At 48.7% G+C, this 19,241-nt stretch overlaps 1 protein-coding gene across 1 annotated transcript; it reads left to right on the plus strand.

Annotated features, from left to right (window-relative positions):
• Nucleotides 1-644: 644 nt before the first annotated feature.
• Nucleotides 645-18,092, plus strand: Necap2 (NECAP endocytosis associated 2). The gene is made up of 8 exons (XM_038335056.1): nt 645-779; nt 5,105-5,205; nt 9,464-9,568; nt 9,654-9,735; nt 11,298-11,406; nt 13,700-13,877; nt 16,277-16,361; nt 16,962-18,092. The coding sequence occupies exons 1-8, from the start codon at nt 688-690 to the stop codon at nt 17,008-17,010; spliced, it is 801 nt and encodes a 266-aa protein (XP_038190984.1). The 5' UTR covers nt 645-687; the 3' UTR covers nt 17,011-18,092.
• The last annotated feature ends 1,149 nt before the right edge of the window (nt 18,093-19,241 follow it).

Consider the following 19,241-nt stretch of genomic DNA (forward strand, 5'->3'; position numbering starts at 1 on the left):
AACTGGAAGGATTAAGAGGGGTGTCCTTGTTGGAGGTGGATAATAGGAAGGGGCTTCGAGGGTCCCCCCCAGCTCCATGCTTCCCACCATGATGATAATGGACTAAATCTCTGAAACTGTAAGCGAGCCCCCAATTAAATGTTTTCTTTTATCAGAGTTTCCTCAGTCATGGTGTCTCTTCACAGCAATAGAACAGTGACGAAAATACCCAGGAACTTGTAGTTCACAAGTTTGATTTTGACTCCTGTTGAGCTAAGCCACTGGGGCCTTGAACACAAAGTAGATTACAAAAAGTACAGAGGGTGGTGGAGCAAGATTTCTCCAGAAGCCTCTGAGAACCTTCTTGGGTTAGCAGGGAGGAGGACATTCAGCTGGGAACAAGCACGTTCTAGGGCTGGAGGAGGGAGAGGCTGCAGAGAAGGCACAGTTTAGCCGGCCTGGCCTAGGGTGTAGGAGTTTGATCCCCAACCAGATTCCGGATTAGGTCCTAGTCTGCACCGCAGGCTTTTCAGGGCTCTCAGCATCAGGGTTCTGACCCGAGGTGACCGGCAGAGGGAACTCGACGAGGAGCAACCGATGGCCGGCGGGAAGCGCTGCTCTAGACAGAGCTGGTCATAAAGTCGCGTCAGTTCCGGCCCCGAGGGGGCGGGGAAGAAGCCGGAAGTTGGGTGAGCTCCGGCGGTCGCGATGGAGGAGAGCGAGTACGAGTCGGTTCTCTGTGTCAAGCCCGAGGTCCACGTCTACCGCATCCCGCCGCGGGCCACCAACCGTGGCTACAGGTGACCGTTTTGGCTTAACCTTTCCCCTGCCACCCTGGCATGCACTGTGGGGGTCAAGGACGGGCTGCCGCGTTTAGGGAAGGAAAAGACGGAGCCCAGTGGCTGCTTCCTGTCGGGGCCAGACCCAGGAGGGGTAGCTGGCCGTGAGCTGTCAGCCAGCTCTTGGGGACCCGAATGGGCTGCGGGGTCCACGGGTCGTGTCACAGCCCTAACCGACAGCCTTGAAGGGATCCGCGGAAATGCCCAGCGGGAGGGAACCCGACTCCATCCGAGGGACCCGTCCCTGTCTCCGGCATTCTTGGACCCTGTTTCACCCCCATCACAACAAGCTGCAGCTGGGAGGACCCAACTGCTCTTGTCTTGAGTAAGCGTCACCTGAGGCAAATCAACACAAGTGCCTGTGAACATATGGCCAGTCTCTGAAAGGGAACCCAGAACTCCGCTCTAGGAGGGGGAGACCCAAAGTTGTACAGACATTGTTATTGTTATATATGTCCCGTACTCTTGGCATTATCTATCCAAAAAAGATGAAAGAAACTTTAAAAAAAAAGTCATTGCTGATATAAATGATGTGCCCTGTTCCCTGTGATGGGTGGGGTGTTGCTACTTAGGAAGGATGGCTTTTTTTTTCTTCCTAGACAGAGTTTCTCTGAATAACCCTGTCTGTCCTGAAACTCTCTGTAGACGAGGCTGGCCTCGAACTCAGAGAGCGCTTGCCTCTGCCTCTCAAGTGCTGGGATTAAAGGTGTGCGCCACCACTGCCTGACAAGGGTGACTCTCAAGGGAACGTGTATCTTAAGTTATTTGGAAATAGGAAGTAGTCTCTACCACAAGTGTGTTGGAGTGTTGTTGACTTATCTGTCTTTTGCACTTGGGTAAAAGGCACATAGCACACTTTCTGATCGGGTATCTCACTGAACACTTACTGTTTCTGTTAGATAACTTTATTTTTGTTTGTTTGTTTGCTTGTTTGTTTGTTTGTTTTTGAGACAGGGTTTCTTCTCTAGCTTTTTGGAGACTGTCCCAGAACTAGCTCTTGTAGCCCAGGTTGGCCTCGAACTCACAGAGATCCGCTTGCCTCTGCCTCCCGAGTGCTGGGATTAAAGGCATGCGCCACCACCACCCGGCTTGTTAGATGACTTTAAAGTGGTATGGAAATAACAGGAACGGAGGTCAGCAAGCAACAGCTGTCTTTGTGTGTTGGCATGATGTGTGTGCCTGTGTGCGCGCCCATGTGCACGCGTGCAGAAGCCACAGGAGGACCAGCCAACGTCTTGCTTTCTCTGTGTTTTTCCCTTGAGATGGGCTCGCGCTGAACCTAGCGTTTGCTGTTTCATCTAGACCAGCTGCTCAACAAGCCCCAGCCATCCTCCTGTCTCTGCCCCGCCCCCACTCAGAGGAAGGTTTCCAGGTACCTGCAGCCACTCCTGGCTTTTAGGTTCTGGAGATCCAAACTCAGCTCCTCAAGTTTGCTCAGCACACACTTTTCCTCACTGAGCCATCTCCCCAGCCTTCTCCATTCCCTTTATACTGGAGATTAGTCCCCAAAGCAGAGGTGGCTGTCTACCCAAATCTATTGGGTCTTCACTCAGTAGGTGAGGGTTAACTCCTCTTGGAGGCAGAGGGCAGGGTCACCAAGTATCCGGCCAGGCTGGTTCGATAGAGAAGAAACTGCCAGCCTTGCACCTAACCTTTAGTGCTCTCCTTAGCAGGATCTAAAGCCCGCTGCGCCAGTAAGAGGAACAGAAACTGAGTCTGCTGTGCTGTTAGCTGTGGATCTACATTTGTGTGGCCCTGCAGCAGCTGCCACTGAGAGTTCTAGAGAGATGATATTTGCTTAGGAACTTACCAGAAAAGCCTTTTGGAAATACCCGTGGTGCTTGCTGTTTAGGGGTTTTTCTGTGCTTCTGCAACTAAAATGTAACACTATTGCTCCCCCCCCCCCAAGACAGGGTTTCCCTGTGTAGCCCTGGCTGTCCTGGAGCTCATCCTATAGACTAGGCAGGCCTCGAATATAGAGATCTGCCTACTTCTGCCTCCTGAGTGCTGGGATTAAAAGTGTGCACCACCACCTCCTAGCTACACTACTGCTTTTTTGTGTGTGGGTTTTTTTTTTTGGTTTTTTTTTTGTTTTTTTTTTTTGAGACAGCCCAAGCTGTCCTGGCATCCCCTCTATAGACCAGGCTGGCCTTGAACTCACAAAGATCCGCCTGCCTCTGCCTCTCATGTAGGGCAATGATGAGGGTCCTTGTTCCCTGGTGTTTCTTCCTGCCTGGAATACATTTGAGAATATGTTCCCTAACTACCCCATTTCTCCCCTGTATACACACTCATGCACTTTTAATCTCTTTCTAGCAAAGATTGTCCCTTCTGTACCTCTTCCAACATGGCCTCGGGGTCCCAGCTGGTCAGCTTGGTATCACTGTGTCTTCCCAGAAACAATAGGCCCCTAGCTGCTTCCTCTGCAGAAAGGAAGCTGGGAAGGAAATTCCACTTGAGAGAAGGTCTGTGGTCATTGGAGTGGGCCAGCAAGCTACAGCGGCCTGTGGTTTTGAATGCCCACAAGCTAAAAATATTTTTTACAACTTTAAAAATGATTGGAGATTTTGAAGACGTTCATGATGTAAAAATAAGAGTTCCAGATTTCAGTGCCTGTGTAGTTACTGAATTGCAGCCATATTCAGAAGATACTTGCTAAAAATACCTTGTTATGTAGCTGTTATAGTATTTATTTATCTATTGTTTGTTTTTTTTTTTTTAATTTTTTTGAGACAGGGTTTCTCTGTAGCTTTGGAGCCTGTCCTGGCACTTTTCCATGAATCAGACTGGCCTTGAACTCACAGAGGTCCACCTGCCTCTGCCTCCCAAGTGCTGGGATCAAAGGTGTGGGCCACTGTTGGGGACTGTTCACCACTAGACCCTGAATTTCTTGTAAACAACTTGTTTGCTCTGAGCAGCCTGCAGCTGCTCCTAGCACAAGACCCTGATGACAAGGGAGTGGGTTCTGATGAGTCTGAAGCTGAAAGATCCCAAGAGCTGGGGTGTGGCCAGAGCCCTACATAAACTGCCCCTGAGCACAATAAAGTGGGCATTTTTGTTGCGAGGATGTCCCCGTGACCCTGTCTGTCTTGTCTCTCTGTCTCTCCTAGTTCCCATAGCGCGTAGTGAGTAGAGCGTGGACCGGACCAGTGTAGTTTTACAGGCCACCACCTCCCAGCTTTATTTTTATTTTTTATTTCTTTAATGTTTGTTTGTTTGTTTGTTTATTATACAATATTCTGCCTGTGTGTGTGCCTGCAGGCCAGAAGAGGGCACCAGACCCCATTGCAGATGGTTGTGAGCCACCATGTGGTTGCTGGGAATTGAACTCAGGACCTTTGGAAGCGCAGGCAATGCTCTTAACCTCTGCGCCATCTCTCCAGCCCCCTTTATTTTTATTTTTAAATTTACTCTTTGTATGTGTATGCGTGTTTTGTCTGCATGTATGTCTGGATATCACATGTGTGCCTGCGAGACCTGAAGGGATCCCCTAGGACTCAAGGTACAGACCTTTTGAGCTGCCATGTGGGTGCTGGGAATTCAACTTGGGTCCTCAAATAGAGTAACTAGTGCTCTTACCCATTGAGCCATCTTTCGAGCCCTTGTAATAAGATTTTTTTTGTTTATTTGCTTATGTATTGTGTGTATGTGTGTGGGTACATGCCTGTCATAGCATGTATGTGGAGGTCAGATGACAACATGGAGGAATTCGTTCTCTTCATCTACCATGTGTGTCTCATGATGGCACACACCTTTAATCCCAGCACTCAGGAAGCAGAGGCAGGTGGATCTCTGAGTTTGAGGCCAGCCTGGTCTACAAAGGGAACTCCAGGCTAGGCAGGGCTACACACTGAGGACCCCCCCCCCGTGTCAGAATACATTTTTTATTACATTTATCCGTGTGTATCTGTCTGTGCACGTGTGCTGTTTACCAGTGGCAGTTGGGACAATTTGTGGGAGTTGGCTCTTGCCATGGGGAGTGCCAGGGGTCAAAACAGGTTGTCAGGCTTGGCGGTGGTTGCCCTTACCTGCTGAGCCGTCTCGGCAGCCCTGTATGTGACACAGTATCAGCTTGTACTCCCATTGCTCGGCTGTTTTCCACTGCGTCATCAGAATGGTCCAGTTGCCCAGCCGAAGTGTGTGACCTTCGGAGACATTAGTTACTATCCTTGCTTTTACAGAAAATGTTTGCCAGCCGTGTTCTTGATTAAGCAGCCCTACCCATCCTCTTCTCCAGCACTGGAGGAATGGAGCAGGAGGCTCAGTGCTTTTTCTTGTCCTCACAGGGCCTCAGAATGGCAGCTGGACCAGCCATCGTGGAGTGGCCGGCTACGGATCACTGCAAAAGGGAAGGTGGCCTACATCAAGCTGGAGGACAGGACTTCAGGTAAAGGCACAGGACATAGGTGGAAAGAGAGAGATTGCCCTGGCCAAGGCTGTTCAAGGCCATGGCAGAGCCATTGCTGCAAGGTAAAGGCCTTTAGGTGCCTCTAAATGTTGAAGTGGGTGGACTAAGTAAATAAGCTGCAGGCTCCAGGGCCATCAGTTCTTGTAGTGGGAAGCGGCGGGGCTGCGTCCCGCCACCCGCCGCTGGCTAGCTTTACACCCGAAATAATTACACGGAAACTGTATTCTTTTAAAACACTGCCTGGCCCATTATCTGTAGCCTCTTATAGGCTAATTCTCACATCTTCCTTTAACCCATATTTAGTAATCTGGGTAGCACCACGAGGTGTGCCTTACCAGGAGAGATCTTAACCTGCGTCCATCTTGGAGAGGAGCAGCATGGAGACTCCTATGGCAACTGCCTGAAGCGTCTCCCCAACTCTACTTCCTTGTTCCCACAATTCTGTTCTGTCTACTCCACCTACCTAATTTTCTGTTCTCTTAAAGGGCCAAGGCAGTTTTCTTTATTAGTAATGAAAGTAACACATAGACACTCCTCCATCATTTCCCCTTTTTCTGTTTAAACAAAAAAGAAAGGCTTTAACATAGTAAAATTACATGTAACAAAACAGTTATCAAGCAAGAATTACAGTTACAATATTTAGATCTATTTTATCTTTTATCATAACTAAGGAAAGCTATAACTATTTATTCTTCAACTCCATCAAAGACTCCAGAAGGATATAATATTACCTAAGTAAACAAGTCATATGCAACTTTCAAACTCTAGAAATGACAGACAACTCGCTGCCTGGACAGTCACCCAAAGTTCCTCTGTACCGTTGGGGCATCCATCTTCAGCCTTCAGGCCCATAGTGTCCAGCAGACTTTTTCAAAAGCAGGAAATTCCAAAGACAGTTCAGTCACTTTCTGCTGTGTCCTGCAGAACGTCTCACAGACTCTTTCATGAATCAGGAACCCCGAAAGACCATCTCACCTTTAGGCAAGTTTAGCAGTCCTCTTTCTGTGGGTTCCTTGTGTCCAGTTTATGTAACAGTCCAGGCAAGAGCAGTTTCTTGCCCAAATGGCTAACAAACTCCATAAGTAGCCTCTTCGATGCCCATCTTCCTCTTGAAGTAGATTGGTGCTGCCAGGAGCAGACATGTCTCACTGTCATGAAAACCCTAAGTTATTAAAACATTAAATGCCATATTCTGCAGTCTTTGAAAGATATGAAGAATGTCTATCTAACTGAAATATGTCTCTACATATCTAGAAAATCTAATAACATGACTATAAGCTTAACTATTATCAATGATTATCCATTAACAACCTATATTTCCTAATTATACATTACAATTTTTAAAATGAACTACAATCACAATAGCTTAATCAAGATCAGAAATACATATACATATAACAAAATTGACCTTAAAATCTATACCAATGCAAATTCATATCTATATCATCTCCCCCTTTAAATGTAAAAGAACATTTATAAACAATATTTGGGAAAATGGGCGCAGTTTTTTCTCTCCAAACTGCTTCCTGCTGAATGGGGGCGCTGTTATTTAGGTCTTTCATGGTGTAACCTGTATGCTAGGTTCCTCTCAGTTGGCAGTTGAGTGAAGTAATTTTTTGAAGATGTTCACAGCAACCTTTCAGGAGGGCGTGGTCTATCATACCATATTGGGATAGAAGCAATCCACAGAGTCTCGTCCTCTGTGAAAACAAAAGAAGAAACTCTTTTCCAAAGCATCATGTTCTTAGATCCAAATCCTGAAGTCATACCGTTAAGATGTCCATTCTGGTCTAGCCTGGCAGCCCATATAATGAAATGTCTCTCTGTACTTAGCTCCTTTACAGTCAAAAAAATCAAAGAAAACACAACAAAATACATAATCCAGAGTCTCTGTGAATTTTCCATTTTTACGTGGCTTATTTTTACTCTATCACTTTAGTTCTTTTAATCTATAACTATCTGTACTCTGTCTCTTTAAAGACTTTAACCTTTTTTTTTTAAGGCATTAACTTTATTCTCTATATTTTCTTTTTCTCTCTTTTAAGCCTAAGTGAGCCATTTAAAGGCCTTCTATGTCTGAATCTTTCCTATTGTGAATCTGTAATTTTTTTACTATCCAGGAGCACTTCTTAAAAGGTTAACCATTTCTTAAAAACTTAAGTTGCGCCAGGTAGGGGTAATACGGTACCGCCTGTTTACAGCCAAGTCCAAACCTTAACTGCGCTGTTATCATGGTAATTACGATAGTTCCTGCCTGAGGTCAGCACAATTCAGCGTGGCGGAGCAGAGCCAGAGCCACTCCTGCCTCAGAGCATGGTCTCAGAGAACCTTCTTTCCGATCCCCAGCGGGCACACAAACATCCAGTCCATAAAAGCCACTGAAATGCTTTATAGCCAGAGTTTGCACTGGCGGCACAGCGCAGGAAGCTGCATTTTAAAATGACTCAGTTTTTTTTTTTTTTTTTTTTTTTTTTTTGTGCCGCTATTGCGGAAACAGGAGATCTCTCTACAGCATGTCCAGGCAAACAGCAAAAAGCCGTGTTAAACTCTCTCTCTCCTTTATTTAAAGCTTTTTCAGGTTTTTACGTGGATTTAGTCACCACGTTGGAGCGCCAACCTGTAGTGGGAAGCGGCGGGGCTGCGTCCCGCCACCCGCCGCTGGCTAGCTTTACACCCGAAATAATTACACGGAAACTGTATTCTTTTAAAACACTGCCTGGCCCATTATCTGTAGCCTCTTATAGGCTAATTCTCACATCTTCCTTTAACCCATATTTAGTAATCTGGGTAGCACCACGAGGTGTGCCTTACCAGGAGAGATCTTAACCTGCGTCCATCTCGGAGAGGAGCAGCATGGAGACTCCTATGGCGACTGCCTGAAGCGTCTCCCCAACTCTACTTCCTTGTTCCCACAATTCTGTTCTGTCTACTCCACCTACCTAATTTTCTGTTCTCTTAAAGGGCCAAGGCAGTTTTCTTTATTAGTAATGAAAGTAACACATAGACACTCCTCCATCAAGTTCTCATCTGGGTCACTGTTGGTAACCCAGCTGCTCCTAAAGCACAGGACATAGCCAAGGCTTGTGGTCATGCCTGTAATCCCAGGACATGGGGAGAACTTTTCTCAAGCAACAAAACAATGGTGTGTTTGATCAGACACTGAGGGCACCGATAAGAGTACTTTTGAGCTTGGAGCAACATAGAGGCTCTTGGGTTTGTAGTCATCGCTGCCACTGTGGAACCCAGAGTCCACAAGGGGACACTACACAAGGGTGCCTTTTCTTTCCTTTTGAGACAGTCTCATGTAGCCCAGGCTATTACGGAACTCACAGTGTAGCCAAGGATGACCTTGAACTTTTGAGCCTCTGTCTCCAAAGTATAGAGATTATAGGCATGCCCCACCATGCCTGCTTCATGCCCTGCTGGGAAACTGACCCAGGCTTGCTAATCAAGCTTTTACACTGAGCTCCATGTCCAGCCTGGAGCACAGTGTGAGACCTGCCATCCTTTGGCCTAGTCGCTGAGACTGAACTGAGTTAGTGTGTTTTAGACTGTTCTTCGGGGTCATAACTTCTCTGCTTTCTGCCGGGCTTGTTGGCTCCTCTAACAGTCCTTCCTTGTGGTCAGGCCTTTCTGAGGTGTGACACACTTGTGCTGGGACCATCACCTTCAGCCTTTGAGCAGACCATACAAAGAGAATAAGCTGCTGGGCTGGTTGGTGGCAGCTCTACCCTGCAGTGACTGTGTGGGGATGGAGACCCAGCATAGATGGAACTTTTCATCTTCATGAAAAGTCAAGGCCAGGCATTGTGCTCACACCTTTAAGCCCATCACAGAGGCAAAGGCAGGTGAATCTCTGTGAGTGTGAGGCCAGCCTGGTCTATGAGTTCTGGAACAGCCAGAGCTACATAGTGAGACTCTATCGCAACACCCCTACCTCGCAAAAAGTCCCAGAAATGGATGTTTTAGAGCAGTCTGATTTTGAAATACTTGTAACTTAAGTAAAAACTGTTGACACTATGAGCAAATGTGACCAGTAAGCCACTTGTCACTCTGTTTTTCTTCTCTTCATTTCATGCTGGCACTGTCCCTTCAGCAGGAATAGATTTGCTTGAACCCTGGAGCAGTGCCCACCTGTCCAGCTCTTCTGGTGTGATTCACATCAGGAAAGCCCCAGTGCACAGCAGCACCAGGCTGGAGGGTTCCCCGACTCACCTCCCTCACCCTCTACTTACAGGGGAGCTCTTTGCACAGGCCCCAGTGGACCAGTTTCCCAGCTCAGCCGTGGAGAGTGTGACTGATTCCAGCAGGTACTTTGTGGTCCGCATTGAAGATGGAAACGGTACGTGTGGGTCTCGGGCTCTTGTGAGCAGAATCCTTGCCTCTGGAAACATGAGATTGATGGCTGTCACTTCTCCCCACCCCAGGGCGACGTGCTTTTATTGGGATTGGCTTTGGGGATCGAGGGGACGCCTTTGACTTCAATGTGGCATTACAAGACCATTTCAAGTGAGTACCTCTTGGGACACGTATTCTTGTCTCCTGCTTCTCTTTCCTTCTTTTCAGGACAGAAGTGTTCTTCCTGGTTGTGCAGATCAGCGACTGCTTTGTCTGTTAGCAGCCTGCCAGTCCTCCTCTAGGCTGCCTTCTCTGCTCTGCTGGTCCCCAAGTCTGTGTGCCACCTGTGTGAGCTGGCCTACCCTTTTCATGTCCAACTCTTCTTCAGTAGCTCTGAGCTGCCAGAGTCCCTGTGGCTCTAAGGATCTGCTCCTTTATAATGTCACAAGAGGGCCTAGCATTTCCAGGTTATCTTGCAGATGCTTTGGTGTCCTTTGTGAAAGGACAGGACATTCTCAGGCCTCATCCTGATGGTAACTGGGTAGTGCCTGGCCATTTGTGTGGACACCCTTGTCTCATGTGGCTGCTAGTAGCATTGTGGAGGGTAGACAGCCTTGTGGGCTGGGGACCAGCCTCGACAAAAATACACTTGCCAGGGTAGGGGTGATGGGATTAGAAATATAAGCAAAGAATACGAAGAAGCGAAAATAATAAAACAGAAAAGCATAGAATAGTACTGGGAGGGAGTTCCAGCGAATACTGAAATCACCCGCCTTTAATTTTCCATGCACTTTTATGCCCCAATACAAAAGGGGGAAGAAGGCAACAAAAGACTTCTTTAACATGATACAAAAGACAACTTGAAGAGCTAATTGCTTTAACACTTTGAGACATCAAGTCATCAGCATTCTGTGTTTAGGCAGTGAAGTAACACTAGACCAAGTATCCTGAAGGCAGCCTTTCCACAGGTCAAACCTCCTGTTATAAAAAGAGAAGCAGAAATATGCTTGCATATCCTGACCATCTGTCAGGATGGAATGGATCTACTTGTTTGAGCTGCCTTAATGTCAAAAGACCCAAGTAACCACACCCTAAGTCAGGATGTGTATCCGTGGTTGTTGTCAACAATTTTGAGCAACCTCCAAACTCTCTGACCTTCAGACAAGGTGGAAATAGGCTCACATTTTTGGGCCTCCACGATTGTGCTGCCCTTTCCTTTTAGGTATCTGTACTGTCTGTGAATATAGGAGTGTTCAGGTGGAGCCAGAGGTACAGACCGCACCAGGGGCTAGCAGGAACGTGCAGGCTCTGGCCCCTTCTGGGTGTGTGAATATGAATGAGCTCATCCAGTTCTCAGAGCAGTGTTAAGACCTTAGAGTCTAAACTGTTGTCTCAGCCTTCCTATGCTGCAGGTGCAATCCTTTAATGCAGTTCCTCATGCTGTGACCACAATCATCTAATTGTTTTTATTGCTACTTATAACTAAATTTGCCACTTTTATGAATAGTAATGTAAATATCTGATATGGGGCCCCTGGGAAAACGTCATTTGACCCCCGGGTTGAGAACCACTGGTCTAAACCATGGAGGTGCTTAAGAGTTCCAGAGCTGGGGTCTGAACTACTTACTGGTTGGGAAGTCGGCCTCAGCAAGGGCCTCCTGGACCACAAGCATTGAGTGTGGATGCAGAGCAGCTGCCATTCCTGCCTCATCACTCTTCCTGATCCTCCCCAGGTGGGTGAAACAGCAGAGTGAGTTTGCAAAGCAAGCACAGAACCCAGACGAAGGCCCCAAACTGGACCTGGGCTTCAAGGAGGGCCAGACCATCAAGATCAACATCGCAGTGAGTCCCACCCTCACTTGACACTGTGGGCCGTGCTTTTGTGACTCTGAAACCACCCAGCCCAAAGCCTCCCCATCCCCCAACCCTTCAAGTTCAGTTCTATCCATGTAGCCACAGTGGTTCCAGCATCTTGGCTTCATGCCAGGTTCACCCCAGGGTACCAGGCCTCTGCTTCTACGCTCTTCAGGTTGAGCTGACCATGTGCAGATGTGACTGCAGAGTGGCAGGAGAGACTGCTGCTAGAGCGGCCCTGGTGCTAGGGCTTCTGGGGGAAAAACAGCCCATAATGCAGGAGCCCACTGGAAAATGACCTGTAGGCGGGCATGTGGGGTCAGTAGCAGTGTGCTTAGTGTTTCTGTCCTGGCTGTTGGAGTGGGTCGGGAGCTTTGGTGTGCTTATCTCAGCTGTATCTTGGCCTCATGCCTGAGTGAGGAAGGTTTGGGAACACCCTGGGCTCTCAGGCATCGAGGAGGGTTCTGCTGGTGGTGGTGTCCTGGCTCCTGGAGTCTTCTTCCTGTGTGGTTTTGCATCCAATCTCCCCTGCCAGGTCTTGTTGAATGGAAGCAAGTCAAGCAGGACTGGGTGCCCAGACACAGTTTCTTTCTCCTTGGCTGCTGGAGTGGAGGGTGGTGGCGCTGGGAGGCATCTGGGGGAACCGAGGACAAATGGGTCTGTGTAGAGAAAGCCTGTGACTCTGAAATAACGCTTTCCTCTTTACTCACCGTTTCTTTCTCTTTCCTGCTTCATGCTGGTGATGCTTTGGGACCTTGACGTTGGCCAGCTGGCCCTTGAGAGAAAATGCAAGTCCAATCCAGTGGGCTGGTGGCACTGTGATTCTTTCTCTTGCTTGGAAGAAACTAACACTTAATGAGCGTCAGCTGTGGGCCAGGTAGTGTTTCAGGCATTTCTCATATGACTTCAGGATCTCCCTTTGTAACTGATGAAAGATTGAGGCACAGAGATGGGGGTTAGGGTGGACTTAGCCACGATAGGAACAGAAACAGCCGGCCCAACTGGATGCACGTGGAGGATGCTGGCCCTTCCACCTCTGCCGTTTCTGTGCTCACACGCAGACTGGTATCTTCATCAGTGTGGCTTGTGCTGTTTTCTGGCTCATGCTTGGTGCTCGCTGCTCTGTTATGTTGTATAGAAGTGTCACATACAGAAAAGTCCCAGATTATAAGTGTAGAACAGAGTGACTTTCTCTAGGCCAAACAAGGGCTGGGACAATAGAAGCCTGTTGGCAAAGTGTTTGCCTCTCAAGCTTGAGAACCTGAATTCAAGACCCAAGACCCACATTAAAACAGAAGCTGAATGTGGGTAACAGATGCTTGTAGCCCAGTGCCAGAGAGACACACAGGAGGGTTCCTGCTGCTCACTGGCCAACCATCCCTAAGTGGTGAGTTCCAGGTCAAGGAGGTGGGTGGTGTTTCTGAAGATGGCACTCAGGGTTGACCTGGCCCGCATACTCACCTGCATCCTTGGTCACATATATGAGCATGCATGTGTGCATACACACATACATAGACACACACACACACACATAAGAGCATGGGACTTCCCTAGGTCAAGAAGTAGAAGTAGACTCCCTTTGGGAGTCCTTCTTCTGCCCACTTCCAGTAGCTTCCTGCCCTCACTTCAAATACCTTGAACTGGGTCTATGCTTTGCTTTTGTGCATTGTGTGGGAGACTCAGTCCCTTTCATATATGATCCCCTCATTCAGTGTCATGTTGTAAGAGTTACTTATATGTTGCCTGTGGTTATTTGTCCTCTGTGATGGCACATGCCATTGTGCATGTGTTCCTGGTTCATCTGTTTCCCTGAGGGTAGACACTGGGGGACGCCATCTGGTCAGCTCCAGATGGGGCTGCTGTGAATGTCCAAGCTCATGTCTTTGTTGTGCACACCTCTAAAGAGGAGACCGCAGAATCCTGTGGCTGCTTCGGCAGAGCACTCAGGCTGGCTTCCCTTGCCTCGCCGAGCGAGCGTTTTCTGGCTGCTCTGCCCTCATCGGTACTCTGGGTCAATACCCAGCTGTTTCCGTGGGGCGGAGCGGTGTGTGGCTGTAATTGGTGTGTCCTTTCCTGATGAGAGGTGAGGTCAGGTGCTGGGCTTAACACCGAGCGCTTTGGTGCCGATGGAAAACTGGGATGACTTGGCTGCAGCTCATGCTGATGCTGTGTGGTACTGTCGTTTGCTGTACAGATGCTGAGAACTGGAGGTCTCGGTGGATTTTATTCCAGTACACGGTGGTGGCATAATGACTGATTTGTATTCTGCTCTTCTCTTTAGAACATGAGAAAGAAGGAAGGAACAGCTGGGACCCCAAGAACCAGGCCTGCCAGCACAGGAGGGCTGAGTCTGCTTCCCCCTCCTCCAGGGGGTAAGACCGCCACCCTCATCCCTCCCCCTGGGGAGCAGTTGTCTGTGGGGGGCTCTCCAGTCCAGCCAGCAGTTGTTTCTGGTTCAGGTGAGTGCTGGGGTGACCATTGTGTCCATACCTGGCAGCTTTGTCCCAGAAGTGATCCCGTGGCTTCCCTTTCTCACACTCACTTTGTGCCTCATGTCTGTGTCTCTGTGTGTGTGTGTGTGTATGACTAGATGGTGGCACCAGAGTGTCTTGCATACCTTGAGGTTCCTCTGTTCCCTGGCACCTGTCCTGTCCTGGTAGGCAGTGGCTGTGAAGTTATCGGTATGCAGGTGCCTGGGCCTCAGTGTGGTCTGTACTCAGGTGTCATGGGCAAGATGAACCACAGGTGCACAGACCAAATGTACCGAATCAGTAGGGCCAGCAGCATTCCCTGTGGGGGGACTTTCCGGAGGAGCTTGAACTATGAAGGAAGGCCTCTGAGGCAGAGCTGGTGCTGGCATTCTAGGTAGAAAGAAGAGCGAGGCCGAGGTTGAGATTTTGAGAATCATTGTCTTGGGGGATGCAGCTGTTAGTGTGGTACTGTGGGCAGGAGACACCATGGGGAGATGTGACGTGGGCTACTTGGTGCACCACCAGGAGCTGGGAAGCTGAGAGGCTTCTCCCAGGGGGCAGTGCTGGGGAGCCCTTTCCCTCCACCTCCCCACCAGGCAGGGATTGTCACCACCCTTTCTCACAGCACTGTCCGCAGGTTTGGAGTCATGCACCTAGGCAGGGAGCCTTCCTGTGCTCCTGGTTCTTAGAGTCTCTGACATTGTCTCCCCTCTCTGGAGGTCAGGCTCCAACCTCAGCAGTGTGAGGTTGGCCAGGAGAGTGCCAGAGTTGAATCCAGCCTCTGCCTGGCATCAGGAAATCGTCCTTCTGGCATTATGTTCAGGGTGTGCTCACAGGACGCTGGCTGTGGCATCGCCAGGGATAGGAGCAGCAGTCTGAATGCTTAGAACATTCTGTGTGTGTCTCAGCCTTCACTGGTCTCTGGGTGAATGTGGAGGATTAGGCCCTGGAGATACCATAGGACAAGTGTTCCTTAACTTGGGATGGCTGCAGTAACATTCTGATAAGCAGGTAGAACATGCATTTAACATTTTCATAAGCCATAATAAAGCTGAAAAAAATCAAATGCAGCATCGTGAAGTCAGGATCTTTTGTGCAGCATGGAGTCCTCGCTCTCTGGCTTCCGTCCTAGTACTCACAGCCTGCAGTAAACACGTTTACACACAAGGTGGTGGCAGAGAGTCGCCATCGGCCATCTGCTGATGCTGTCTGCTCTGGAGCCACAGTGCAGAATTTAGACTAGCTCTTTGTTTTGAGCTCCTAATGGCCTACATCTCTCTGTGTCTGTTTTCCCATCTGTAGAATGAGATACTGATGATGTTTATAGTGAAGACACCTGAGCTAAGCCTTGTGCTACACTCAGAGTAGTATGCTGACCACTATGAACTCTCCCTCGGTGCCAGCCTGGGTTCACTCATTGGCATTTTAGTGACACTGTGTGCTGGGCCTGAGCTGAGCATGCCGGATCTAGGAGCTCATTCTGCCCTGTGAAATTGTCTGTCGACCGAATGAGAGATAAGAAAAGTGAAACTCAAATGACCTGCACAGTCACACAGCTAATCCCAGCCTGACCTCCTCCCCAGGCGCTGTGGTGAGGTTCAAATGAGATAATGCATGCTTAACACTCAGTGAACTGTGAGGTGTCCCCAATGGGGACCTTGGCTTTATCTGGTTTTCCAGCCCAGGGCAGTTGAGAAATGGCAGCGTAGCTGTTGGGCAGCATAGGAAAGGTGCCAGGAAGCCAGGAGTAGGCTTGTCCCCCAGTAAAGGTGTGAGGGCAGCTTCTGTGTGGCCTCGACTGGAAGGCTCTCCCTGGCAGTGTGTGGCCTGTGGCTCTAGCCAGTTGATGCACACGGTGCTGCAGGCTTTCTGGATAGGCTCTGGGGTTTCAGGAGTCATTCCCACTCCAGAAGTCAGAACAGGACACATGTGTGACTCATGTTACCTGGCACCACTCCCTCCACCTTGTATGTGGCTCCTGTTTTCTCTCTAGGGACTACCGAGGACCCATGAATAAGGTGGTGGAAATGTGGCTCGCTCTGGAGTCGTTTGTCCCCAAAACATGTCTCCCTATGTCTCAGCTGCCTGGGAGACTGGTCCCCAGATTTAAAAATTTAGTAACTGAGGGCTGGAGAGATGGCTCAGTGGTTAAGAGCATTGCCTGCCCTTCCAAAGGTTCTGAGTTCAATTCCCAGCAACCACATGGTGGCTCACAACCATCGGTAATGAGGTCTGGTGCCCTCTTCTAGCCTTCAGGCATACACGCAGAAAGAATATTGTATACATAATAAATAAATATTTAAAAAAAATTAGTAACTGAGACTACCAGAAAGATATCTGACTTCCCTATTTCTTTCTTCTCTCATTGGATTTGGGGACATCACTAGGAGGTGCCACAGAACCCTGGCCACAGTCTAAGCCTGCTGCCGCCACGACTGCTGATGTCTGGGGCGACTTCACCAAATCCACAGCGTAAGGAGGGGAGCTTTCTGGGCTGGGTGGGGCCAGAGCTATTTCCCTGAGTTTCCTGAAATTGCTGATTCGACCTGCTGGGAGACTAGCTCTGGTTGGACATTTTCATGGTAGCTATGGGACAAAGCCCCTGCCTTGGGTGGCATATTGCCCTCTTTACCTCTGTAAAAGCTTTCCACTGTTCCCCACTGCCTGAGACCACCTTTTGCAAACTTGTCTGGTTCTCACCAACTGCTGCTGTCCTGGGTCAGGAATCAAGACCCAGATTTTAGGCCTGGACCATCTTTACAGGACCTCTGAGGCAAGGCATCTCCTGAGCTTTAGGGCCTGCCCTTGGGAAATCAGTGTGGAAAGATGCCAGATTCCTATCCTCAGGGTATATTGGAGACTTTGGAGCTGTCAGCGTGGGTCTGTCTTCTGTAAAGGAATGGACAGCTCAGATCCACACACGGGCCAGATTGGATCCTTAAGCCACGTCTGCTGCCTGCTGCTCTAGACCCTTTGGGGACTGCCTGCTCAGAGCTCCATCTGCCCAGAAATATGCCCCTGTGTCTGCTCTCCAACAGCTGGATACTGCCACCTCCTGTCTTCCCTTCACAGGCCGCCCTCCAGCCATTCTCAGCCAGGCACCGGCTGGGTCCAATTTTGATGCACAACTTTTTCTTCACAACTTCTGGGAAGAAGCTGCCTCATCAGACCCACAGAAGGAGGCGAAGCCGCTCCCTGGCTGGCCCCTGGAGCATCACTCTCCTCTCTTTGCCTGGCTGTCTTGACAGCCTGAGCAACAAGAAGCAGTAAATTGGCAGTAAAATGCCTCACTAGCTGAGGTACAGGTGCTACACAGCCAGACGACAGGGGCAAACACTCCAGGGCCCCCAGCTCATCCTTCCTTATGGGAGAGACCCAGACCTGCCTTCTTCCATGAAGTGATCCTTATTAAACACAGCCCCTAAAGCACAGAATGGGTTGAGTTTGTGGCCTGGGTTCAGCTCTGCCCCTCAGGTTGGCAGGTGTCCCAGATTCACTTTGGGCAGGGGACTCCCTGCACTCTGTCCATTGTAGACATTGTCGGATGTTCCAGAGGATCTTCCTGATTGCTAGCACATCTTTGAGCCTCAGCTTGAGTGTGTTGTGCGGGGACACTGGAAGGATTAAGCAGCTTTTGAAAATGTTAATACATTGCTCTGCTAATATGCTGACCAGCACTAATGTGCCCTTGTGAGGGACCCACCATGGCTGGGTCCTCTCACACACCCTCCTCCCTGCCCTGAGCCCCAGAGGCGGCTACGGGAGTCATCCTGTGTACCTGGTTTCCATGTCTTCAAGCAGTTGCCCCTCAGGTGGGGCAGGCTCTGGGAGCCTGCTGAGCAGTGCTCTGGGGAAGTTGGAGTATCACCGACCGGCCGGCCGGCCTGCCTGCCTGTCTTCTGCCTCTGCTCTGGGCTCACAGGGTCATGGCACGACTGGTCCGTCCCTGGTGGCTTCTGGAGGGACATGTCTGTAGATAGCCTGTCCTTTTCTCCCTTCAGAGACTGTGACAGAGGAGCTCTGTCAGCTGGAAGCCTGGGCCATCAGTAGTGGTTTTTAAGAAGCCATTGTCCTTAGTGCCTCTCTGACGTTTCTTTATAGACTTTACCTTCAGGTGAAAGGTTTCTTTTTTGAAAGAAGTTTTGACCTTGTGGGACCAGAGTTTTAAAGATGGAAAAATAAATAAAAGTTTTGACTTCTGTAGTGACTGTCAGATGGATGTATTTTTGGCGGCATGGCTGCTCAGCTCTCTGGTGCCAGGGTATCATTTCATCCAGAGGAGAACCTGGTCCTTCTGCTCTAAGGGTAGTACATCTCTTAGTATGTTAAGAGGAGTCTTTTCCCACCCTTGTGGCAGCTGGAGTCACTGGTGGAGACCGACTGTGTCATAGACCTTCAGTGGACAAACCTGTGGAGAACTTTCTCTCTGTAGACCCACCACACAAGCTCAAGTGTGAAATGGTACGTGTATACAGAGGCCAGGCAAAAAAAAAAAAAAAGTTAAGAAAATCCTGCCCCTTGAAAACATAAGATGGACTGCTGCCCACCTAAGTGAATACTTGTTTTCCAAATGCCAATCCTTGTTAAAGATGATTTTCAAGCTAAAAACTCCATCCCTCAACTCTATAGTCAAGGTAGAACCAAGGTACTATTTTGAAGACATGGCAGGAGACCTGCAACCAGGTGTTTAGAAGGTCTGGGTCTCTCTTAGTTTCATTCCCTTTAGGAGACTCAGATGAGCTTTCAGGATGCTATGGCACAAAAAACAAAGTTCACCTCATGGCCCTGGCTGAGACAGTAAGTCTGCTGTTCTGAATATTTTTGCCTCCAATGCTATGGAGACCTGGGTATGACTAACTGTATATGGACTCTGGTCCTTGTTATTTTTAATGGATTTTAAAAACTAGTTGGTCTGTACTCAGATATACTTTATTTATCCTTCTGAGATCTCTGATAGTATTAACGGCTAGGGCAGTTATAATGTCAGTTTAGCAGCAGAAGGCATCCAGATTCTTCTGCAAAGCTATAGCCAACTTGTTAGCTCATTAAAAAATATATTAAGGTCTGAGAATATAAACGTTCATAAGCTTTAAGGATCTAAAAAAGAAGACAAATACAGATTAAGATATAAAAAAATGTTTCTAATCCCCCCCCCCCCGCCTTGGTAGTTCTAATAAGCTAACAGAGCAATGACTACTTACTATGTGGGTCACAAGCTCAAGATTTTGGACCTATTCTGGTTAAAGACATCTCTGTCCAAACCATACATGGTTCTCTGGACAGCAGTAAAATATACATGCTTTTAATCAAAATCTGTAGTTTTTGCTAGGACCCAAAGGTATGAGTCTATTC

Source organism: Arvicola amphibius, chromosome 6, assembly GCF_903992535.2.
Source record: "Arvicola amphibius chromosome 6, mArvAmp1.2, whole genome shotgun sequence".
Lineage (NCBI taxonomy): Eukaryota > Metazoa > Chordata > Mammalia > Rodentia > Cricetidae > Arvicola > Arvicola amphibius.

Bases quoted from the DNA above. Each gene is read 5' to 3' on its own strand.
- Necap2 (XM_038335056.1), top strand. From the start codon at position 688: ATGGAGGAGAGCGAGTACGAGTCGGTTCTCTGTGTCAAGCCCGAGGTC. The intron at 9,569-9,653 runs GTACGTGTGGGT...TCCCCACCCCAG, and splicing joins CCGCATTGAAGATGGAAACG to GGCGACGTGCTTTTATTGGG. The intron at 9,736-11,297 runs GTGAGTACCTCT...GATCCTCCCCAG, and splicing joins GCATTACAAGACCATTTCAA to GTGGGTGAAACAGCAGAGTG.